This window comes from Lynx rufus, unplaced genomic scaffold (genome assembly GCF_022079265.1).
Source record: "Lynx rufus isolate CCGP_SWC_20201006 ecotype Redwood Valley unplaced genomic scaffold, mLynRuf1.p SCAF_7, whole genome shotgun sequence".
In the NCBI taxonomy this organism is placed as follows: domain Eukaryota; kingdom Metazoa; phylum Chordata; class Mammalia; order Carnivora; family Felidae; genus Lynx; species Lynx rufus.
Window position 1 is genome coordinate 35,655,001 of NW_025814889.1, and position 26,364 is coordinate 35,681,364.

The 26,364-nt window shown below is 45.2% G+C and overlaps 1 protein-coding gene across 12 annotated transcripts in view; it reads right to left on the minus strand.

Annotated features, from left to right (window-relative positions):
* Positions 1–23,762, minus strand: part of CACNA1C (calcium voltage-gated channel subunit alpha1 C) — a 662,038-nt gene extending 638,276 nt beyond the window's left edge. For all 12 annotated transcript variants that reach the window (XM_047065565.1, XM_047065566.1, XM_047065559.1 and 9 more), the window contains exon 1: positions 23,714–23,762. In XM_047065565.1, coding sequence (XP_046921521.1) covers positions 23,714–23,762 — 49 coding nt within the window. The remainder of the gene's footprint in view (positions 1–23,713) is intronic.
* Positions 23,763–26,364: the final 2,602 nt, after the last annotated feature.

The window sequence follows — 26,364 nt, forward strand, 5'->3', positions numbered from 1 at the left end:
TGCACAGCTTGATCTGGGTCCCCACTTGGGTGTTGGCAGGTTGAAAGGCACTTCCAAAGCCAACAAGCTCTAGAAAGCCAAATATGGCCACGCTCAGACCACTCTAGGTGGACCACTGGGAGGCCCTTCAAGAGTGCCAGAAGATGGTGAGGGGTGACTCAGACAGCATCAGCTGACAACTTCAGGGTACAAATGACTATGGGCTATTTTCATTTCTAAACAAAACTTTCCATCCTATAAACCCCAAAGTATTTTACCGAAGCAGTGGGGTCTAGTTCATCAGGCTGCTGCTGACGGGACAACCTCTTAAGCAGGGAACAGACGCTATTTTGAGTCACTGCCCCAGCATACAGTCTCCTGCCCCTTAGAAAATGTATCAACAATAATCAGCTGGGCAGAAATCTCCTGGAGACCCCAGAGGGGTCACAGAAATTTCATGGTACAAGTGAAGGAAGCCAGGGATCAAGGCCAACCCCTCAACTGCTCGTGACTGCCTTTGGCAAGCCAGATCATCTCTGAGCACAGTTACCTCTGCTATGCACTAGAAACAAATCTGTCACAGGGATCAAGTGAGAATAAAATGAGATACTATGTATGAAATGCTTTGAAAAATATTTAGAAAGACAATATAAAACTACAAAGTACTATCTAGTGACTCCTCCAGGAAAGTTAAATCAGAAATTAGAATCTCTCATATTTAATTCACCTTTCAAAAATTGTCTATGATTTAACAACCTACCTGAATAAAAAGTGAAAAACAAAGTCTATAAAATGGACAAGACTTTTCTTTTTTTCTTCATTATAGCAAACACATATTTCAATTTATTTTTTGCTGTTGCTGTTGAATTGGCTATTTGTTTGACAGAAGTAACTGGATCTGATGGCTATTTAAAATATAACCTAAGCATCTGTCCATCTCTACCAAGAATAGCCAAAATAGTAGGTGTGTTGCATGCCTTAACTCCATCCTAAGTCTGTGGCAGACATCACTAATCAATCACTACACTCTTTTCCCCAGTTTGGGCAATGGTTAGAATCGTCTTCAGCAGGTGGCAGTCCAGGTAGCCATTACTAGTCTTGAATGGGCACAGAACCTGGAACCTGTTTGCCATCTTAGCTATATCCTTTACTAATTTAATCTGAAGCCATAAGCTCAGTAAAATCATCTATGAAATGATTTTAGTCTTACTAATTCCTCCTGACCTTAATTTTCTGAGTCTAGAATTCCTGAAAAAAAAAGAGACAAAATCTTTCATTTCACAATTAGACAAAAGGCTGGACATGCTAATACTTTGGAGAAGCTATAAAAATGATGTAACTTTATAGAAAAAATATAAACTGTTGATTCCAGTCTCCCTCTGAGCAGGGTCCTCATGGCCCTATTCCTTCTGGAGGAGCTCTTAACTGATTTTGAAGGAACCATTCTCCTCACACCCTCAAGGGATGGTGTTGGCTTCAAGGGACAGCAGAGTTCACTCAAGACACACCCATGACTGCCAGGATGGACAAGGACAGTGCTTCATGACTCTGTTGAATATCTGAGCCCTTTTTCTGTGAGCATGTCTTGACAGAGGAAAGGAGAGGTAAAAGCAAAGAGCTCTGGATTCCTAAGAGTAATCTGAAAAAGCTCCACAGCAATGGAGGAGCACAGAAATGACAACCAGAGACAAACCTCCATGATACAGAGATAGCAAACAAGCCCCATAAAATCATTTTTCATACTATGTTTCATGCCTTCATACCAAAAGTTGCTCAACTTCCAGACTACGTTTTTGTTCTGTTTTGTTTTGGTTTTGTTTTAATTTATCCCTGATGGGATTATGGTATCAGTCTATATACTAACGCTCTGTAAAAAAAAACTGAGCAAGACTTCCAGGGTCTGAAGGATTCACTCACTTACCAAATAAGTATGGTTATAACAATGTACCATGTTGCTATCACTGAGAAATCCTAATGCAATTCAGCCAGTGGCTCCATTGTAAGCTCCAGGGGGCAGATGCCCATCTGTTTTATTCCTCAATATATTGAGCACTGTGTCTATCTGGCTCTGCTAGATGCTTCATACATGGCTGTCAAAATTGGTTATGCTTGTCTATGCCCTCTGCTACGTGGCTATTATAGTGCCAAACTCAGAGCAAGCACTCACTTAACATTAACTGACTGATTGATGATTGATGATTGATAGTCCGATCTGTCTTTGGTTTCCTAAGTGAAAAAAAGCAGAATGAGCCAGCCTGATATACCTGGTATATACTTAATATACCTAACAGACACCTAATGTACGAAAATTTGCTTTAATGTATACCTAATATATACCTCTTATACTTCACAATGTTAAAAAGAAGAAATAATGGACTGACATCCAGAAAGTTTAAAATACTCTAAATGAGTAAGTCTCAAAGGATAGACTGGAAATAATTAGGGGCCATAAATTGAATGTGATAGTTAAAGGAGGTAAACTATTAAATATCATCATGTCACACTGACAGTTTTGCTTAAAAATATAGTTTTACTAAAGTACCAGTTCAAGGGAGAATGATTTAACAAACCAAGCAGAGGTATATTTATAATAACCCCTTCTTCATAAATGGGTCAAAATTTTCCAAGCATGTCCACATCCATGATTTCATTTGTCCTCACATCTTTGTGATGGAAGTAGAATTATTATTAGTGGTCTATAAGATACAGATGCAAATTTCCAGTTCTGGCAATGAGGCAGGCCAAGCTTAAACCAAATTCATTGTTTTACTATGCAGAGAAATGCTGAACAATATGAGCTGACACAAAGAAAGGGAATTCCTCAGTCCCAGGGAGAAAGAGAGAACTTAAAGCTGAGTAACAAGCCGAAGCACTACAGCTGTGATGGCCCTGGAGGATGTGGAGCCAGAGCTGGGCTTTTAACATCTACATGGGAGGAGACGTAGCTAAGGGACCCCACAAAGTCAAGAATGGGAACTGAGGCCTTGGCAAAAGCCAAGAACCTGGAAAAACTGTTCCCCAGTAAAAAACCCAGTCTAAAATCTCTGCCCACCATCCCAAGAAAGAGATAAGGAAATGTGGGTCACCAGATGCTGATTGGTACTTTTCCTATTGTCTCAGAATTCCAGCTGAAGCCCCAAACCTAAGAACAATCAATGAGAAGTATTCCTCAGACAACGAAGGTACTGGACAGATACCTTGCTGCAAAAGTAAGAGGTAACCAAACTGGTCCTTTCACCCTCCCTCCATCACCCCATCCAGCCCATATAAGCAGAGGACTAGAAACAGGAGTCCTAGAGATAATAAGGTAGGGGCTATGGCAGAGTGTGCTTCTCCAACCCTCCCCCTCCCTCCCAAGCCAAGTGAGGTGAGTACCAAGGGGAGCATCTCTTGAGACTGGCGTGCCTGCGATAAAAAGAGACCAGCCTGCCACCTCCTAGCCTGATGCCCACTAAGGGACAGGACCCACATGCCCTCCCCAGGGAACCAGAACAGAGGACTATTGTGGGGAAAGCGCTGACCCATGTCTTTTAGAGTCTGGAGGGTGCACACAAAACCCAAAGGACATTGCCTGCTTCCTGCCTCAAGAATTCTAGAGAATTCTTGGAGAACTGGAGACAGGGTAAGAAGAAAGGGCAACAATGGGAAGCTGCCTGCAGTTCCAAATTTTAACTAAACACAGCAGCCTTTACTGGGCTGAGCTAATGGCACTGTAAGGTGGCTGGATTGAAGCCACTGTAAAATACTCCACCCAAGAGGGTTGCCTCAGCATAAAGAGGCTGTGAGATTCACAAGAAGTTTGGGAGATTCCACATTACCCACATCAGGGAGCTTTGTGGTATAAAGGACCCCATGAGGACCATCAAAGAACCCACAAAAATGACCAAAGAGCCAGTATTGAGATGAGTACCACAGCACAGAACATGACAGTCAACCAATCTCTGGCAAGAAACAGCACCAAGGAGAGAGACTTTAGCCTTACTTCCTCTAAATTTTTCTCCTCTGTCCTAATCCTAGAAGTGCAGAAATAGGGGAGAAGTGGAAGAGCGAGAAGAAGGAAAAAAAAAATAGATCACTACACTATTCTCCATACAAATCTGAAAGCCATGGGTAAGGCCTGAAATAGTCTATGGACTTTTTTTTTTTTTTTTTTTTTTTTTTTTTTTTATGAAGTTTATTGACAAATTGGTTTCCATACAACACCCAGTGCTCATCCCAAAAGGTGCCCTCCTCAATACCCATCACCCACCCGCCCCTCCCTCCCACCCCCCATCAACCCTCAGTTTGTTCTCAGTTTTCAACAGTCTCTTATGCCTTGGCTCTCTCCCACTCCAACCTCTTTTTTTTTTTTTCTCCCTTCCCCTCCCCCATGGGTTCCTGTTGAGTTTCTCAGGATCCACATAAGAGTGAAACCATATGGTATCTGTCTTTCTCTGTATGGCTTATTTCACTTAGCATCACACTCTCCAGTTCCATCCACGTTGCTACAAGTCTATGGACTTTTTTAATATCTGTAACATGAGTCCTAACTATTGAAATGAGACTATTCTAGTAACTGGATGTGAGTGGAAAGAAAAGATAAGCCTGAGAGAACGTGATAGAAAAGGCAAGGGAGATCCAACAGAGAGGGTCTGTATGCAGCAACGGTAGAAAAATTAAAATATTTCCTGTTTGGGGCACCTGGGTAGCTCAGTTGGTTAAGCGTCTGACTCTTGATTTCGGCTCAGGGTCATGATCTCACAGTTCACGAGATCAAGCCCTGTGTTGGGCTCTGTGCTAATGGCACAAAGTCTGACTGGGATTCTCTCTCTCTCTCCCTCCCTCTCTCTCTGCCCCTCCCCCAATTTGCACACACTCTCTCTCACTCTTTCAAAATAAACTAAACTGAAATAAAATAAAATAAAATAAAATAAAATAATAAAATAAAATAGTTTCCTGTTTGTCTGAGTCAATTCATTTCATATACATGTTCCACTAATCTCTGACTGAAATTCTGGGTCTGAAATATTTTTTTCTCATGATAATTAAAGCACCAGTGTGCTGTGGGCACTTTAAGTCGAGAAGCAAATATTAAAAACTGTTTCTGGACACTGAAACCACCAAGACTACCCACTAGAGGCAACTGCAAAACAGCACTATTGTAAGACCTCCACAACTCAAGGTGCTTAAAACCCCATGGGAAAAAAATTCACAAAGAAGATGGCAAAATTTATATGCCACAGAAGGAAATGATCCACCACCAATGAAAGTCAGTGGATACAAGAATAACCATTCCCCAAGGGCTGAAGTAGATGAAACAATTTTAAATAGACTATACACACTTTACATGTATAGAGTATATATATGATTTATAGGATTTATATATTTTAAAATTATTAACAATCTAAAATATGGAATAGAAACCAAAAGGGAAAAAAATACACTATTAAAAATTTTTTGAGGAAGAACAAAATAGAACTTTTAGAAACAAAATAGCCATTAAAAATAAAAATGCATTTAAAGGCTAAACAGTAGTTTAGGAAGAAATGAAGCAAAAACTGGTGAATTGGAAGATAGAGCTGAAGAAATTATTCAGAATATAACAAAGAGGGATAATGGAATATAAGATATGAAAGAGAATTTAAGAAAAAATGTAAAATGAGAAAGATCAATATATATTTTAATAATAGAGTTCTAGAATAAAATAGACCAGGGGAGAGGCAATATTTAAAAATGACTGAGGATTTTACAGAACTGGAGAACAATATGAATCTGTAGATTGAAGCATCCCACCAAGTCTTAAGCAAGATTTTTTTAAATCCTGTATTAACTCAACAGTGTAAAACCACATAACACTAAAGTCAAAGAGTATCTTTTTAAGTCAGAATAGTGATTTAGGCTTATAGCAGACTTTTCATCTGCAACAATAGAGTCCAGAAGAAAATGGAATATCTTCAAATTGCTGGAGTAAAACTACTACCACAGAATTTTGTACCTAACATCATTCATGAGTGAAGACAAAAGAAAAAAAGACAATGTCAAACAAAGACTGAGGAAGTTTGAAATTTACCACTCTAGACCATTCCTGAAAGAACTATAAAATATGTGCTTCCATATTAAGGAAAGAAACCAAGAAGAAAGGAAAAGAATAAAAGATGAAATAAAGCTTCCTCACAAAAGCTTCCTTGGGAGCAGCTTTGAATTCTTCATCACATCTACTGCATGTAAGATAAAGCATCCTCAATTCAAGAACCCCTCTCTAGGCCAGGGAAACACAGGACATTCCCATGCCTTAAACCCCAAAGCCCAGGGCACCTGGGTGGCTCAGTTGGTTAAGTGTCCAACTTCAGTTCAGGTCATGATCTCACAGCCCATGAGTTCGAGCCCTGCATCCAGCTCTGTGCTGACATCTCAGAGGCTGGATCCTGCTTTGGATTCTGTGTCTCCCTCTCCCTCTCTCTCTGCCCCTCCCCCACTCATGCTGTCTTTCTCTCTCTCCTTCAAAAAGAAATAAACATTAAAAAAATTTTTTAAGCCCAAAGCCCTTTTCTCTGGTACTATTTCTGAAGTTCCAGAGCAAGGTTGTCTTATATTCTTCCTTTATCACCTAAGACATTCTCTTTTTTTAAATGTTTGTTTGTTTGTTTGTTTGTTTGTTTATTTATTTATTTATTGAGAGAGAGAGAGAGAGAGAGAGAGAGAGGAACATGCACACAAGTGGGGGAGGTACAGAGAGAGAGGAGAGGGGAAGGAGAGAGAGAGAGAGAGAGAGAGAGAGAGAGAGAGAGAGAGACTGTCTCAAGAAGGCTCTACACTGAAAGCATAGAATCAGATGCATGGCTTGATCTCATGAACCATGAGATGATGACCCAAACTGAAACCAACAGTCAGACACTGAACCATCTGAGCCACCTAGGAGCCCCAAGACGTTCTTTCTTAGAAAGAACTTGGCTCAGAAATATTCTTTAAGCATTTGAGCCTACATTACAATTTCCCTGTGTAGCTGACAGTATATAAAGGACTGGACACAATAAGTTTTCTCCTGTGGTACTTCAATTAATCCCTATGAAATATTCAAGTAATTGTCATTTATAAATGGGGCTAAAAGAATAAACAGATTCTTAATGGGGGTGGGGCACAGAGTGGTAGCAGATGTAGATCCTGAGACATAGGGGAGTTAAATGATTCAACCAAAATTCCAAAGCAAGAGGTTGAGGTACATCTAAACACAGGTCTCCTTGCGCCCAGGCATGCCTGAACCTTGTAACAACATGCTGTCTTTCAGAGGTTTCCAGCTAAGTCATGCTGTTCTCTCCTCCTCTCTGCCTCTTCTTTCTCACACATACACACACATACACATACCGCATGGAGATACTTGCCAAAGAAATTGAAAGCATTTGGTCCCCAAGTGCTAAAGGAACACTTCCCTAAGGTTTAGAATTGCTGTTCATTTACTTCTGGGCCTAACACAATAAAGATGACTTTTACTACCATTTTATCCTCTCTCCTTCAAATGGACCACAACCTATTTATAACCCCTCAGGAGGCACTGACATATGCCTGTCCCTGGGCTGAGTGTGCATAAATGTGACTGCCCAGTGTGCTCTCTGTGGATGTCTCAAAGAAGAGCTGTGCCTACCTCTTGGAGACACCAGGTCTATTCCATTTCTTCATCCAACTCAAGAACATTTTTAAGGCCATTTTTTCTTTAGGATCTTCTTTTCCCCTTTATTCTATGATAGCTAAGTCAAACTCTAAGGAAATATCTAGAACCAGTTGTCTGGAAAGTGCAACAGGAATTGAGGAAACCGGTGCATTCAGACTCAGCCCATTCCCCAACTGATACCCTCAGAGGAAAGGGGTGCATTCTGCCCAAGTTTCCCTGGAGTGGAAAAAGGGAAAATCCCAAAGTCTTGCTGCCCAGATCCAGCAAGAGATCAAGGTGGGGTCAGTGCCACCTTGAGTTTCTCCAGAATAAAAGGCCAAACTCGGCAAAGAGGTTTCCCAGATAAAGCCAGACAAGGTGAAATGGTGGCCACAGGACTGGTCATGCCAATTCCCAGAGGTTTCTGGGAAGGCAGACCGGCAACTAGTGCCACTTCACTACCTAAGAAAGGCAGAAAAATGTGCTTCCCAGTAAAGGTTTCAGTCTTCTCGCTGGGGTTGTGCCACACAATGGTCAGGTCTAGTGGAAGAGGTGGGGGATGGGTTCAGGGAGCTAGAGGAAAAAGGCAGGACTTGCAGCCACTGGACTATCTGTGCATTTCACTGTGATGGTCAGTGCAGAGAACATGAGCGGAAGTGCAGGGGCCTAGCTTCCCCTACTCAAATCACTAGGCCTTTGCAGCCACTGCCCCTCTCACTGCCTTTAGGCAAGGCTTTCCAGTCCACAGAGGCTGCCTGTCAGACTTCTTACTAGAGTCCCTATACATGTGGCAAGGACTGGGATAGAGCCTGGGGTGCCTCCTGGTCATCAACTCTTTCTTGGATGAAGTACCATCCAGAAGAGTATACGTCCATGGCATTCAAAGAGTGTTATTGTCCTTGGCACCAAAAACTACATCCTCTCATTAAACATTCAGATATCATATTTTTCTTTTTGCAGGAAACTACAGGCATTGCAAAGCTCCAATGGGATCCAGCCTGAGATTTTCCAGTGGTTTATAACATTTTTGTTATGGGAGGTTATGAGAGGGAGGGGATAAAGAAAAAATAATAAATTGTTCTTTTCTCGGGAATTTTATATACATACAGTTGTAATGATATGAAATCATAAAGCTTAACACTCCACAAAGGCTAATCAGTTCTCCAAGGAACTAATATCATAGTGCCACCCCAAGCCGGCACTTCTCATCTGAATTGTCCAGAACACTCCTGTCTACTGTTGAGCCATGACTGAGGCCAAAAGTGCAAACTCCTTGTCCATGATGCCCAAGACTATTTGTGACAACCTGATGTTTTATGTCCACCTCTATGCCAGTCCTGATGTCACCTGCTTCCTTCCATCCTTGTCTTGAACATGACCTCAGGTCTCTGGAGCATGGGCTCTCTGCTTTGGTGTTAGTGCCCAGAAGGTTCTCAGGAAGCCAAATTTTAAGACTTCAGTAAAATTTGTCTCCATGCACTTACCCTTCCACACAAACACACACACACACACACACACACACACACACACACACACACACACACCTTAGTCCGCCACCTTATATCTACTCTTCTTACACTGCCATTATCCCCACCACCCAGGTTTGCCATCTTCTTCCTGTTCTTATGTTCCCCAAAGAAAGCCCACCTGCTCCTCTGTACATCCACTCAGAGCTCAAGTGGCCAACCAGCTATTCTGATGAATAATCCATGAGAACAAAGGCAGGCTGGAGGATTCAGACTCATGAATCCTACTAAAATTATGTGTCCTGAGACCTCCATTCCCACCAGCCACCTCAATTGTCCTAGGCAACCACCTCCATTCTCCCACATCAACTCTAGCTTAATTTATCTCTTTACAGAACTAGAGTCCTCTGCCCCCTTGACCTACTTAGTGCCTATCTCACTTTGGCAAACTCGGTTCTGGAAAAACTTTCCCTAGGAATGTTAATCACTGCTGGCCCCTAACTCATGCCTCCTGACCTCAACCAGGTTTCCTCTGACTTACTGATTATCTTTGGGATGTCCCATAGTATTTTCTACTGACCGTTGCCTCTTCCTGTGTCTTCAAACTCAGACTACACTACAACTGCCTTCATCTGTCTCAGGATCCAGCAATGCAGTCCCTGAGACCCATAATATCTCCTTTTTCAGCTCTCCCTCACAACTCTTTATGTTCTCATCCTCTGCTCACTGTTAGTCTATTTCTGAAGACAGAATTGTACCTCCTTGGTTGGGGTTAAACCTCCCGTTCCTGTCCCTGACCCCACTTCCAACTGCCTTCTAGATCTGCTTCATCAACAGTCCCGCACTTCCATGTCGTCTCTCATGTGCCAACAAATCCATCTCTTCTCTTCTCCTTCACAGTCAAGACTCTAGAAAGAGTAGAAGAGTGGTCCATTTATGCCTCCCATCACATCAACCGTGCCTCAGCACCAGGCAGTCTGACTGAACCCACTTTCAAAGTCCATTGCTGATACCCAGATCATCAAATCTAGTAGAGTTCTCTCAGTTCCCATCTTCCCTACCCACTAGTCCATTTAATACTGACAGCGATGGCCTTCTTGCCCTCCATGGCTCCACAGTAGCAAGGCTCTTCTTTTACTTCCCTGACCATTCTGGTTCTGTCTGCTCCATTTCTTCCCCTTCCTATCCTTTGAATGTAAGGACTCCATCTTCAGCCCCTTCATCATTTTCGTCTCTCTGTTCCCTCTCCCTAATAATTTCATCCATTCCCACAGTTTCAAACATCACCTCTAAATGAACTCTAAAAAAAAATTAAATAAATAAATAAATAAACAAACAAACTCTAATTCTGCACATATGCTGAGTATCTTCCATTTACTCCCTAAATCCACCCTCTCCCCTTTCCATATAGACAACAGCAAAGAATTCCCTTGCCCTCTGGCTTTTGTTAAGAAAAGCCCTTCTTCCCTCTCATGCCTGGACTATGACCTCATAAATGTCCCCCCACCTGCAGTCTTAGCACCCCCACTTCATCTTTTACTCTGCTCCCTGCCTGGTCTTCTGGCAGAGCAGCTCTGACCATACCACTCCTCACTCAGTGGTCCTCCACTGCCTACCAAATGGGACGCAAGCTCTTCAGCCTGACTCTCACTTCTACCCATATATAACTTGTGCTCTAATCCAACCCAATTCACTATTCCTTTAAAATCCAATGCACATGCCTTTCAACATACAATTGACTATACCATTCTTCTTGTAGTGAATGTGCAACCCCTCTCTCTACCCTACTTGTGTTCACCCTTCAAGATCCAGCTGTCATCATCTTTACATAAGCCTTCTCTACTTATTCCATCTAACTGTATTACCCTCCTTCTTTAAACCAGTAAGGCTTTCATCTTTACCTCCCTGTAACATCAAGCATAGTCTGCCTTTTATTATAGTTCTATCTGTGAATGTGGGTGTGTATCTTGCCTCCTTCTAAACTACATACTCCCTAAAGGAAGGGATAATCAAGAGACTATAATCTTGAAGGTCTCCTTGAATCCAGAGATCTTATGAGCAAATTGCCTTACAGATAACAGATGCTCATAACTTTCTGTGAACGACCAACCATCCCAATTCTGGGAAGGGAAAAAACAACTTAAAATTATTTTCATCACAATTGGCATGAGATACCCCACATTCAGGGACACTTCACAGTCAACTTATCTTAGAAAAAGGCTTCTTATCTCCTGGTCTTTCAGACAGCTGGGCATAGGTCAAAATTTTTGCCTTTTAAATAACTGAAAAACAGAGCCATAAGATCCTATCCACTGCAGACCAAATATGAGATGTGAGTCACTGCAATCCCCTCAGATGTGGAGCTTAGAGCCCCAGAATGACCTGGGCACCCAGACAGGGTAGCAGAAGCTTTTTGACCTTGGAGAAACACTGTGCAATATTTTAGCTATGGACAATGGCCAGAACACACCTATAAGCAGGACCAGGGAGGGGATGTGAAGTCAGAGCCTACAAGAGAATAATTTACTAATAGTTGGATAAAATTAAGTGTATTGGTCTTCGAAGTGACCTGCATCTCTGTCTTAGCATACTGAGCTCTGCTAATCTAAGACACACATACACACACACACACACACACACGCACGCACGCACATGCGCACATTTATGACCAGGCTGAACCCACCAATCAAGATGCACAGGCTCATGGAAGTATGTGAAGTTGAGCAGGCATGAGGCTTTAAGATCTGTGCCTACATCAGAACATAGTGCCCTAACAGATAATACAGCCAGGCTACAAAAAGAGCACAAAACCAAGAATAAGGAGAAGTATATTCTAGTCTATCCTGTTACCAAAAAGCTATCCAACTTTAATAGGGTTCATGTAAGGAATAAATGAAATAACATATATGCGACCCCCAAAAATAAACATAAGATAAGTCTAACATAAAATATTCTCTCAAAAAAAATAAACCTGACTAGTTTTTTTTCCTTCCCTAACCAGGCAAGTTGTTCCAATTCTCTAAGCCCAGCTTTCCTTATCTGATAAACTAGGAATAATAACACTTGTCCCACTACTTCAATGGATTTTTTTTTTTGAAGAACAGCTAAAATAGTAGACATGAAAAGGACTAAAAAGGTATTTTAGGTCAATCAAAATGTAAGGTAATATTACTACTTTTAGGTAAGACAATTACCAAAAAAAGCCATCCCAAGATTGGAAAGAAGCTTCCTGATCTTTAACTGGGCCATTAATCACCAGCATGGACCTATCAAGTTTAAAATTTTTCCCTCTGCTATCCACTCCCTTCTCTCCCTCTCTTCCTGACTCTTTTCCCTGTTTCTTTTCCATCACACTTTTTTCCTCCCTTGCCTAGACTTCAGATGGTGTGAGGAGTAGACAAGAGCTCTGGGACACGGGTTCCCCCCAAGCATCTCCAAAGCTGGGAAAGAGAGACCCTATCAACCCAGCCACACTGCCCTTCCAACAGTACAGAGGAACAGCAGCCACCTCAATCATCAGGATTGTCAGACTGGATATAGCTCTCTACAGACATGGGTGCCCCTGGACTACACAGATGGGCAGACAGAGAGACACAGACAGACAGACAGACAGACAGACTAAATAGCTTTGTCTTGCCAAACACCCATTTCCTGTCCAGTTACAAATCCCAGTCAGCATGGAGGTAAACGCTGAACTGAATCTAGGGACGTTCATTATTTCTTGGAATGGAGGCAGCATCAGTCACTCCTCATCAAGACAGCTGTTAGATTGTTAAACACCTAATTAGAGTCAAATTTCTGATATAGGCACTGGGACCCCAGAGAAAATACTACATTCTCATTACTGACACAGTGGAACTTCATAATACTATATTTTTCCTCTGCAGGATTCAAACTTGGGGAGTCACACAAGGAAATGGGCTCTTCTAACTAAAAAGTCATAATTCAGAACCAGAAATTTCACTCCTGGTATATATCCAAGAGAATTAACAACGAGGACTCAAACAGACACTTGTATCCCAATGTTCATTGCAGCATTATTCACAATAGCCAGAGTGTATTCACAACCTAAGTGTCCATCAACTGATGAATGGATAAACAAAATACGGTATATACTTACAATGGGATACTATTCAGCCTTGAAAAGGAATGGAGTTCTGACACCTGCTACAACATGGACTAAATCTTGAAAACACCATCAGTGAAATAAGCCAGACACAAAAGGCCAAACACTGTATGATTCTTCTTATATGAAATATCTACAACAGGCAAATTCATAGAGACAGAAAGTAAATCACAAGTCACCAGAGGCTGGGGAGAGAGTGGAGTGGGGAGTTACTGCTTAGTGGTAACAGAGTTTCTGTTTGGAATGAAGAAAAAGTTTTGGAAATAGACAGTGGTATAGTTGTACAACACTGTAAATTAATGCCACTGAATTTTAATACTTAAGATGGTTAAAATGGCAAATTTTTGTTACATATATTTTACCACAATAAAAAAATTTTAAAGGTCAGCATTCACATCTCCTTTAACTATCAATAGATGTGACTTGTACACTTAGCTTTACTGAGCCAGTTAAAAGAAATAAATCTTAAAACCATTCTTTCCATAAGTGAAAGAAAGTGCTTAATTTCAGCTCTAAATGATACGCAAGTCTCTAAATAATCTCATGTGCTTCCTTTTCACTGAATCATTTATCATACAGATTGTCACGACATACCTAGATCTGAAATGCATGAGATGTGCTGCCAACAGCTAGACTACACAGAGGAGCTCCAATTGTAGAATTATTATTGCTGACAATAATGCATGAAAATCCATACAGGCAGATAGTAAACTCATGGTTTCCAGGAGCTGAAGGGAGGAGGAAAAGGAGAATGATTGCCATCTCTTTTTGGGGTGATGAAATGTGCAGGAATTAGACAGTGGTGATGGTTGCACAACTCTGTAAAACGACTAAAAACCACTGAGTTGTATATTTTAAAGGGTGAATTTTATGGCATGTGAATTATATCTCCACAAAGGTGTTATTTAAAAATAAATAGTTCATTCATTCATTCATTCATGAAGTCTCGAAAGCTCAGCTGCAAGGACGGTCCCCTGAACTCGTCAGAATCTTGTTTGAGGATGGAGACTGTCCATTTTCCAGGAGGGAATTGCTGAGAAGACATTCCAAGAATGGGTGGTGAAGTAAAGCCATGCCAAGAAGTGGTCATCTCAAAGCCAAGACTTACTAGTCTAGATCTACCATTAAGATCTACAGAGGGATCTGAAAAACCAAAGAGGGCCCAGTCAGAAACCATGGGCATAAATGAATAGCCAGAAAATGGGACCCTGAGGAGGGGCATGCAGAGTGACCACATAGCAGCCACCAAAGAAGAACAAGTGTTGGAGTGTCTGGGTGGCTCAGTCTGTTAAGTGTCCAACTCTTGACTTCAGCTCAAGTCATGATCTCGCAGTTCATGGGATTGAGCCCCACGTTGGGCTCTGTGCTGGCAGTGTGGAGCCTGATTGGGATCCTCTTTCTCAGCCCCTCTCCACTCACTCGCACATATGTGTATGTGTGTGTATGCACACACACTCTCTCTTTTCTCTCTCTCTCTCTCTCTAAATAAATAAATAAATACTAAAGAAAGAAAGAAAGAGAAAGAAAGAACAAGTGTTCAACTGTTTATCTACTACACATGACCAGGAGAAGCTGGAGTTTCCACAGAGCAAATCCAAGCACGGTTCCATGAGGCTAGCCCAAGGTAGTTTTTTCCAAAATGGATGGATAGTGAGTTCTTCTTTCTCCTCTTCCCCACATAGAGAAATAATAGAAACAACAAATGCTTTGAAAGTCTAACAGACCTGGATTTAATTCTAACACCCCAATACTGTCTGGGTGATGCTGGCCACAATACACAAGATCTTTGGTCCTCAGTTTCCTCATCTGAAAAATATTAGCACCTGCCGCAAAGGACTGATATAAGGACAAAATTATAGTAAGCGCATGAAGCCCAAAGAACACTGCTGGAGACACACTAGGCATTCAATAAGTGGTAGTTATCACTCCTGCCCCATTCTAAAAATATAAAAAGGAAGAAGTTATACTTCAATATAACTTATTTTTTTTAAATAAAAATGAAAGCATGAAAGACTCTACAGACTGACCCGAGGCTAGGAGAGGGGGCATAGTGAGGGGAGCAAGGTACAAACTTAAATGTGAATTTTCCAGCACCCTTTTTAATGATGAGATTTTTTTGCTTTAGGAAACTAAAGGCTAATCTGTCACTTAAGATGGAAAATTAAAGCCTTTTCCTATTGTGGTAAGTGTCTCAGTGCTGCATGGAACTATTCCCTCTCTTTATCTACAAACCTCTAGCACTTTTACTATTCATGAAAAATAGGGGTTTGGTTTTTTTTTTTCTAAAGCAAGTTTTACATCTGAAGCAAAGTTTTATTTTCCAGGCAGTCAGTCTGTCCTTCTGTACCAAGGAGCTGTGTTTAGGTTTCGGCAATTCATGTCGGAAAGCAAGTGGATATTCGTTTGCCCAGCTGGTGTCCTTCCTGCTCAGTGGCCCTATTTTCAGATATTTGGACCACCAAAGGACTTCTGACCAGTTTGGCTTTGGACCTTAGGCTGAAGGCAGGGAGCCTCACGCTGTGGGTGGGAGAGGACGGCAGCGTGTCAGGTGGACAGCTGCTTGGTGGGCATAAGGAAACCCTGCACCCCCGGGTCCTGACACTCTGGTTGGAAACAGCAGTTCAGACGGTCCCACGGTCCTGGGATTCTACTGGCCTCACACTGGTCAACAGATGTCAAGAAAACCAAAATACCAAGCCTATCATGACCAATTTTTCACTTCTTTGATTATTCTGGTATCAGCCAGACCACCTCGGTCTCTGTTGCTTTTTGTTTTCCATTTCCATCTTTGAAATTTTGAATAATGTCAGTCATCCAATAACACCTACAAAGTAGTTTGAAACACTTTGAAAGTTGTTTCATGGCACTGCTTTTTCAAACCCTAGTGGTCTGCTTTCTGATAAGAATAATTGATACCTGCATGGTGATTTACACTCATTCTCCCATACGGAGCTTCACAGCTGCCCTGTAAAGTTGACTGGCTAAGGATTCTTATCTCCATTTTATAGATGAAAAATGTAAGGCTTGATTCCTCAGAACTCTCAAAAAAAGATCAAGTCAAAGAATGTGACCCCAGTCATTTTTCTAGCCGTAGTCTTATTTATTTTATTTTTTACTTTTGCTAACTAACATCTTTGAAAGTTTTTTAGCCCAACATGGATTATTTTCGAAGGAAAAAAACAATATAAATGACTGAACATGACACAATGGTTACAAAGTAAATAGAGCTTAATTGAGTAATCAAGTCAACATTTCTGCCCACAGGCTATATGGGGAAGAACATTCATTTACTGTCTGGATTTTGGCTTGGTTCTCTAAAGGACAGGAGACAAGATTATTTTATTTTCTTTTTAGCTAGGTTCAAGCGCGCAATACCAAGTGTAGCCAAGTGTATTAAAAGAAACCCCCCTTGGCAGATTGGCAGTGTGAATATTTCATGAAATTATCACAACACTATGTTCTGAAATGGTGGTTTCCCCCAGGGATCTCAAAGGCCACATCTCTAAGGGTGAGTCTAGCTCATGCCCCTGTCTTAAAGCTAGAGATCAAGTCAGCCTAAAAGGCCTTCCAGTTCTCGATTTATAAGAGCATCAAACAAGTCAGCCAACAAACGCTTCAAGGATGATGGGAATGTCACAGGCAGGTCCTAGATGAATTCCTTTCCATGTGCTGATTTAAACCAGGGCTCCTTATTTAAATGTCTCCTGGGCAGAGCCCTGTCCTAGAAGACCAGCCCTGACAAAGAAGCAAGGAGAAGCCTTTGTTCTTCCAACTCAGGTAGAGTCCACAGCAGCCGGTCCTCTGGCCAGCCTGCAACTTAAATGTCCCCACAGTTTCTACCCTGCAGTGATGTGACTCCATGCACTGGCCAACAGCAAAGCCAGTCCACGAAGAACTGCCAACAGTTCGCCAAGGGAAGTCCTACAGAACAGCTCGCCTCTCATCACCCCACTCCCTCACAGGGGCTGAAATGAGCCTAGAGTGGGACAGAAAGGAAGTACACAAATAAAAACAGCTTGGAGCTATATCTGTTTGCAGACAGAATAGTGATCTGAATTTTGTTGGAGGTCCTTGTGGACATGTATGAACTTTTACTCTGCAGCCTGAGAAATTATTTTTAAACCTTTCCAATGATAGCTACCCCCACCCCACTCCAACTCTGTTTCCAAATCTAACATCTCAGAAGTGATTTTAAGTCAGTACAAAGGTGGGATTGGACAGAGGCAGAATAGGGAGAGGTTGAAAGGTTGATTAAGCAAAATTTTACCAGAAATACTAAGCAATGCTTTCTTATCATGTTTAACATATACCAAGTGTGGTCAAGAGAAAGCAGGAGGAAAAAGAGTCTGAAGACCTTGTTTTCTGTCACATCCCTGCCTGAGTGACTGACTCTTTAGGAGCCTTTGTTTTCGTAACTAGAAACAGAGTTTGTCCTAAGGTTCCTTAAAATGCTTTGATCCTAGAAAGTAAATTCCCAGAAACATTACATTTATTCTACGTCTGTTTGACAAACCCTTCAAAGCTCATGAATCTAGAACCACCCCCTCCCCACCCTCTCTCTGTGTCTCTCTCTCTCTCACACACACACACACACACACACACACACACGCACACAGTGCAGCAAGAAGATGTTTTTAAGTGAACATGTTATGGACAGCAATGGTATGATGAGGTTTTGGGAAGGGGAGGAACTTTTGGCTTCTTGCCAGTTAATCCACCCTTTCCTCATTCTCTGGCTCTGAGCCAGATTTACTATTCCCTTCATTCCCTTGGTCTCTGGGGAGGGCCTATTTTCAACCTCTGTTTGACTCCCCAGCTCCAGGCCCAAACTGCTTTCCTTATGTCCCTTAAATCCCCACTTGATTTAATTCAGTTCCACAAGTTGTAACTGTGTTCCCCAAACTACCCCCCAACCCTGGACACATCCCGGTCATCTGGGCCTCTTCCTGCGTCCTTCTCCCAACAGCTGGCTTCCTGAAGCTCCCAGCCATTTCACAACTCTGCTCCTCTACAAGGCCCTCCTGGGCCCCCACCCACACAGGGCACAGACTACAACTGCAGCATGGCTCTCAGGGTCCCAAGCCTCCTAGGAACCCGAGACTCTGCTCCAGTTGCCTTCTTGCCACGAGCACCTGCCTCCAAGTGCTCCTACACCATGGAGGGAAAGAAGCAAGGTCTGTGGCAATGTTCTAGGTGTGCACCTCCTAGGGTCAGTAAAGCCTCATCTTGAATACAGAAGCACTCCATCTGGGAATTAAAATACATCGAAGACCTTTCCTGTAGTACCTGGGCTATTGGTTCAAACCATCACATTCACACTTCAGCCCTCCATGCTGCTTTTCTGACCCGGGTTCAGTTCAAGTCTATGGACCTGGGTTTAGAACAGCACTGAAAATCATTCCATTTTCCCAGAGGGATCCTGTCACTTTTACTTGTTTTATACAGTATCTAACCTTGAGGTACATGTAAACAGGTGTTTACTAAATTATTTTAATAATGACAGCCATGGCTTGGAGTGTTGTTTCATTATCAGAATGTTTAGCACTCATGTTGCTAAATACTCAGCACCTGATATTTTGCAAAACAATTCCCCATGCTTTTTTTTTTAAATCAGTCTTCTGCTCTCCTCCACAGTGCCCAGCATTAACTGAGGCAACAGTGAGGATGGGATCTAAAAACAGACTAAATTAGTGTGATCATTTGCTAATTGGCTTTGCTCTTAAGTCTTCAGGTGTTTCCCAAACAATCTATCAGTTTTCTTTAGTCCATACTGGAAAATAAAATTGTCTCTTACTTTTGAATGCGGAGCACTGATTTTGGAGTCCCAGCAAGGAAAAGTGGGGATGATGCCAGCTGACCTGTTACTACCATGTAACAAACAGATGCCTCACCAGGCAGGAAGAATTACTGAAAAGGAAGAAAACGCTATGGTCCACTCATTCGCCCCTTCTTAACCTGATAGCAAGAGGTTCTCAGACCTCACAGAATTTGCCACAACAACTAAGAAGGCCAACTGAAGGGATAGAAAAGAAACAACCAAGAGTTGGAAAACATCACTGAAAATTAGAACAAATCTCAGTTACTGACTAACCTGGGTCTCGGGAGCTTTTCTGCCATTACCCAGCATGAGCCCAGCCAGACTCATAAACAGAAATCAGCTGTGAAGTGTACCCAGTTGTTTTTGTGTTTTTTTTTTCCCCTAATAAAGTTAGGAAAATGCCTTCTTGCCTTTGAGCGGACAAGCTCTGTAACCCTATAGGTTAGGGTTTCCAAATCCCAAATTTCTGGTCACCTCATATTCCACTGGGCTTGGGAAGTCCTGGCCCCTCTGGTTACTAAAACATCTATGGTAAATCAGGGAGAAAATTAATATACAGCCATAACAAGTTCAGCTAATCACCCAAAAGGCTCCCTCAAGGCTGAGTAGGATGCTGTTTTAGAGGTAAACAGAAGTCTGAGGTAAGAGTGTGCAAAAGTGGGAGAAATCCAAAGTGGGTTTTCTTTACCAGAGGGTGGCAAGGTCACTGAGGGCCTCAGTCACACTGGGGGGTCCTCTGGTGTGTGTGCTGGCACGGGAACACACACTGGTCTTTGGGGTTCTCTGCACTGGGGCAGGTATAGGCATAAGCAAAGAGTCACAGCACACAGGAAATTCTCTCCAAACTCTCCCAATATCTTTCCTCACCAAACGCAGGGAGACTGCCCCTTTCCTGACTCCTAAGCCCTGGAGTGCCACCTACTGGGAGAGGCAGAAAGCACATCCACTTTAGGTCTTCTAGGTCTCCATTCATTCGTTCTCACCAGCATGCATTCATTCATGTATCAAGAGCCTGAATGAGCGGGGACCTGTGGCAGAAGTAAGGATACAAAGATCAGCAGGGCCTCAAAATCCCCGTTCGGTATGCTTCAGTGTTAAGTCCAAAGTCTTATATACATAGATGAACCCACCTAGGACAATGTTCACTCAAAGAAAAAAATGCAGAAAGAGTTCAAGTCATCACCAAGACTCTGAGAGGCAGCTGCAGGGGCTAACAGCTCACCGTTTCATCTGCAAAGTACTATACCTGTAACATCTACTTGTAGAGAACAATTCTCCACTTAATATGAGGTAGAAATGTCCAAACAGTCTTAGGGGGCTGCATTACCAATATTCCTCTCCACAACTCACTGGGTCCCCAAAGTGCATTAAACTCTTGTGTAATCTGAAATCTTTTCCTTATTCAGTGTGTGTGTGTGTGTGTGTGTGTGTGTGTGTGTGTGCGCGCGCGCGCATTTAAATACTCTTAGCATGTGCTCTATGGAAATAATGAATAATTGGTTCTTGTAATATAGTTTATTATGTAGTATTCTGATACACTGTAAAGTATCAGAGCAATACTAGGAATGATATTTTGAGCCTCAATAGCCCCTTTTCTCCAGTTTCCTCCATGCAGTACCCAGAGAAAGAGAAGCTAATGTCATGCTTTCTATAACCCACACAAGCTAAGGTGCAAGCAACATTGTCTATGACCATTTGTAAAGAGAGTTAACTGTGATCATTATTATTATTATTACTTTATTATGATGATTACTATTCTGCCTTATTGCTAAGTAGTTAAAAGAAAAGCACAGTATGTCTTCCCTCCCAGAACACATGTTTCTCCCCTCTGCCTTGTCTCCAGCAGATAAGGGACATTCTGATGTTTTATTTGCTAACTGGTTGACTATTAAGAAACTCATTTGCTAGCTGGAGCCTGCAATGGAAAATCAGCCCAGAAAAGCGGGAGGTTGGCGTGGGACCGAGTAGATAGGGCACCAGAGGTGAGGCAAGGCCCACATGAGCCACTCCCAGCCTGAAGCCCAGGGTCAAAAGCCAGTCCTTCAGTGAACCTTCAGGCTATCCCAATGCACTGGCCACTGGTCTCCATATCCCAACTCTCAATTAACACGCGCGCGCGCGCACACACACACACACACACACACACACACAACACTGAAAAGCTGGGGAGAAAGGGCCAGTGCATCCAGTGCCTTCAACTCTGTCAGGAAGAGAAGAATGTAAAGCCCCACCACTGGCAACTTTTTCAGTTCTCCACTCTTTGGTTCGTCACCATCACTGATCTGAGGTAATTGTTTGGCTTCTCTACTCTCTTTCCTGAAACTCTAACCCCCAATTATGTTTCATCACCCCTTTGGTTATTAAACCACAGCAACCCCTTCCTTGTAGATATTCATGCTTTTCCAGGTCTGCCCTTCCCTACCTCCATCACCCTCCATCTCGCCTCCCTGCAAAAAAAACCCTGGGCAATGCCAAAGACCAGGGAAAGGGGGATGGGAAATGGAGGGGAGACAGGGATCCTGGTGCTCTTTCACCTGAGAACCGCATCCAGGAATGGAGGCAAAATTGCTCCTGTGAATTATATAATCACTGCAGCTTCAAGGGAGAGAACTGGAATTCAGGTTGCCATAGTGTTTGTTGGCATGTTGCTGGAAAGGCAGAGCTCCCGGCCACGGCTCACTTGCTCCTGTCCCTCCATCTTTCTCATAAACCTTTCCAGGGTCAGTGCTCCTACTTTTAATGTCTGCTCCCTGCATATGGGGTGGGAGGAAGGATGCCAGGGAACAAAGGGGCAAAAGAAAGGAAAGGGGCCAAGAGGGGTTTATCCTGCAGTAAGAGGGGACCTGGTAAACTAATATTATCGTTATGCGAATAATAATTCTTACCACAGTATACTGCCATCATTAGTGATAGTAAGGACAATACTATTGAGCTCTCCTCTTCAAGGCTGCTCACACCGAGTTGAGAGCCTGGAGGGGAGACATCCATCCCCACACTTCACACATATCACCCTTTCCTTTGTGTTTCTCACCCTCTCCCTCCTAATGCATCCACTGCTCCATCTGCTAGAAAGGGGACAGGGGAACAGGTGAGGGATGGGGTCATGGCATCGAGAAATCCAGGGACAGAAGCTGCCCTAATGACAAAGCCTGGCTCACCCTAGAACCCATGGCGCTTGACAAAATTCTTTCTACCAAAAAGTCAAAATCCTCATGCTGCCACCCCAGCTGGAATGCAAAGGGACAGCTGACCCTCAAATCGGTTTCAGGATGGACAGAGACCAGCCAGGTGGCTCTAAAGGACAGGGGCTCTGTCCCCAAATGGTGGAGATGGGGGCAGGAGGAGGCTGGAAAAAAGAGACATGGAGACAACCGCTCCCCACACACACACCAGGCTGGGGTCCTCAGAGAATCACTTAAAGTATACCCCAGGAAGTAACAGGACTAACAGCGACAGGTATTCAGGAGGAAGAAATTGAAAGGAAGATTGTAAACAGGGAGGCTTGGGAAACTGGGAGAGAAAAAGGAAAGACTACACCCAAAAGAGACAGAGAAAGCCATAGAGACAAGACAGAGATGAAGCTGGAGGCTGCCACACTCCAGCAAGACCAACCCTCCACACTCCATCATAACCTTAACTGCTGAGCAATGCCAAAACATAATAACTTGTTAATATGGGGATGGGGGTGAGGGAGAAAGTTTCCAAGAAGTGGGGAGTTACCTGAAAGCCTTTCCCCCTCACTGAGGGGAGCTGGTGACACTTGATGCCAAGGATGGAGATGCTGGCAAAACACTGGGCAATAGTGTGCAGCCGCGTGAGCTTGGCACACCCTTTCATTATTTCCTTAAAACATGAAAAAGCAAAGCCCACACACCGCCCGAATTCTAACTGCTTACATCCTCAGGTGCTAGCCCACATGTGGGTGCGAATAAGAACACACGGGGCGTGGGTGCACTCGGGGTCAATGGCAGTAGAGAGGTGGGTGGGTGTAGGTGAGCCAGGGGGGAGAGAGGGAGAGAGGAAGAGAGGAGAAGGGAGCCGGGCGAGAGGAAGGGAGACAGAGGGAGCGAGGGAGACGGGAAAGAGGGAGAGAGGCGCCGAGTCTCACATCTGCATCCCGGGCCCCCACCCGCCACCTGGAGCGCGCTGCCGGGGGGAAGGGGCGCCCGGCTGCAAGCGGGATGCCCGGCGGCTGCCGGGGGCGCGAGGCCGACCTGGGGCGGGGTGCGCGCGCGCGCTCCCAGCCGCGCCCGGAGCGAGGCGAGGGACCCTGGCCCGCGGGGCTCGGCGGCGCCCCCTCCCCCCCGGCGCCGCCGGCCGGGCAGTTGGGCTTCCCAGGCAAACGCGAGAAAGCGAGGCAGAGCAGACACTTGGGGAACTTTTCCCCCTCGCCTGGAATTTCATAGGAAACACATGCTCTGGAGAAGCCGGGCACGGGGAGGGGGAGGGGCGGGAATTTTCCGCTCCGGCTCGCGGGCGGCTCCGGCCCGGGTCCCGCCGGGCTCCCGGCCGCTCGGGCGAGGCGGAGGCGCCCCGCTGCCCGGCGCCCCTCGCGGACGCAGCCCGGGGCAACTCCGCAGGGACCGGCCCAGGGGCCGCGGGGAGCGCGCGGGGGAGAGCGGGAGAGGGGTGGAGAGGGCGGGGAGACCGGGCGGGAGACCGGGCTGGAGCCCCGGCGAGGCGGCGGGGTCCAGCCTTACCTTGGTGGTTTTCCTCTGGAATGTACATCCTCGTGTTCTCATTGACCATTGACCAAAAATTGTTTTAAAAGGAGAAGAAGCCACAAAGAGGAAGAAATGGCCAAACACCCCCAAGCGGGTCTGGATTAATCCCTCCTCCGAGGTCGGCGGCTTTCGTGCAAATTCAAGGAAGCCGTGGATCTGCAGTATTTTCTTCTTCCCTTCTGAGGATTACCTGATTCCCATTATTGCATCAAACACCAAAAACTGCTCCTTTCCACTACTGCCTCCTTTTGTGAAATTGTAATGCATCCTCAGTACATCCGGGCCCCTTCCAAGAATTTAGCACCGCACCTCTGGCGGCTACACCGTTCGAAAAAATAAATCGAGAGAGGCAGAGCGAGAAGAGGTGGAAAGGAGGGGAGTGGGGGAGCAGCGGACCCCTGGATGGGGGGAGAGGGGTCCGCCCGGGCCAGCAGGGGGCCGAACCGTCTCTGCCCGCTCGTGGCGAGTCCTCCTCGAGGCCCCTGTCGGCTTTTTTCTGTCAAAAAGATCCAGCAACTCCTGAGGGCTAGCAGGCAGGAAGAGGCGCCGCCGCCGCTCCGGGCCGCGCCGCGCCGAGCGCCGTTCTGGCAGGGAGCTGTTTCTGCAGAGGCAGGGAGAGGGAGACACCGGGCGCGCGAGAGAGCGCCGCGCTCACTGCCGCCCAGCCCAGCCCCGCCGCGCCCGCGCCCTCCCCTGCCCGCGCCCGCCCGCCCGCCCGGCGCGCTGGAGGCAGACGCGCTGAACGCTTCCAGATGTGGCGGCGGCGGCGGCGCGCGGGGAGCCGGGCGCACGGCTCAGGGCGCACCGCGCGGACTTGAGCCCGAAGTTGAGCACCCGCTCGGGCCCTCGGCCGCGCCGCGCGAGCCAGCCTGCTGCCCACATGACGTCAAGGGGAGCGAGGCGAGGCGGCGGGCCCGCCGAGGGGCGGGGGTGAGGGGCCGCGCGGGGCGCCCCCGGGGAGGGCGGGAGGGGGGGCGGGCGGGCCGGGGCGCGGACACACCCCCTCTCGCCCCGCCGCCGGCGCCGCGTCCCCCACCCCCACCCCGCCTGCCTCCAGCCCCCCGCCCTCGTTATCCTCGGCGGCACCGGCGTGTCCCTGCGCGGCAGACCACGACGGGAAGGCCTCTGTGAGCGGAATTCCAAGAGGGGAGAATACAATCTGCCCAACTACCAGAGTCTCTTTGCAGATCGGGCCACTGAACAAAACAGCAAAATGAGCCGTGATTCCGTGATTCTGTTTGATCAATTATAATCAGAGCGGTTGTAGAAGTGACATGTAGAGGCGAGGATGGGAAGAGGGGAGGGGAGAGAGAGAGAAAGGGCTGGAGAGGCGGGGCCTCGTAGGCTAGGCGGTGGTGCCCAGATGTCTGAACAGATTAATAGACCCAGGTTTTCCAATTCCTTGGAGGCAGCCGAGCACGTGTGCTACTAGGATATCCTTACCTACTTCTCTTAATTATTCCTGCCACTCCCGAAGGAATCTATTGAGCGTCTCTCCTTCCCGGAGAAGCAAACATTTCTCTCCATCACTGCAACCACAGCCAGTTCCAGGGCACCCCCTGCAGGCCCGGGCTGCTGTAGAATGGACCTTCGTCAGCTCTAGCAGGGGAACCTGCAGTTCCCTCTGGGAAAACCTTTACCTTCCCGCCCTCAGACCGCCTCACTTCCCATCCACACTCATTCCTTGGGTGATCCCATCTGTCCTCATGCCTTTAAGCAACTGTCTATCTCAAATTTGTATCTCCGGCCCAGACTTCCAGAGTGCCAGGCTACACAGCCAACCTCAGTCTCCACTTGGGAGTCGGATAGACACCTCAAACCTGACATATCCAAACCCTGAATTCCTTATGTTCTGTGCCTTCCTCCTCACACAGTCTTCCTCATCCCAGCTGTTGGGGCCAAACACCTGGAGTCATTCTTGACTCCTTTCTCTCATCCTCCTACATCCCTTTTGTTCTACCTTCGGATAAATGCAGAATATTACCACTTCTCATTTCCTCCCCTGCTGCCCCCTTGGTCTGAGCCAACATCATCCTTCACCTGAGTTTCTGCAGTAGCTGATCCCCCTGGTGTACCTTTCTCTCCCCACCTCTGGTATATCCCTAATGCAGTGGTCACAACGATCCATTTAAAATGTCACATCACTGTACTCCTCTGCTCAAAACCCTCCAGTGGTTCCCATTTCACTTAGTAAAAGCCAAGTTCCTTAGAGTAGCCTACAAACTCACCTGAACAGTAGTGCACACCTTCTCATCTCCTAGTGCTCTCCCACCTGCTCCAGCCACACTGAATCCTTGTTGTTCCCCACGCACTTACAGGAATGATCTCTCCCACTGCCCCTTTCTCTTTCTGTGTCTCTCTCAGTTCCTGTCTTCCCCTCTCCCTCCTCATCTCCATCTCCCTCCCTCTCCCTTTCCATCTCTCTGTCTCTCTCTTTCTCTCTCTCTCTCTCTCTCTCTCTCTCTCTCACACACACACACACACACACACACACACACACATTCCCTGAGCCCTTTGCTCTAACTGTCCCCATTGAGAAATACTCTTTCCTCAGATGTCCAGTTGGTGAACTCCCTCACTTCCTTCAAAACAGTGGGGAAATGTCACTTTCTCAATGAGGCTCATCC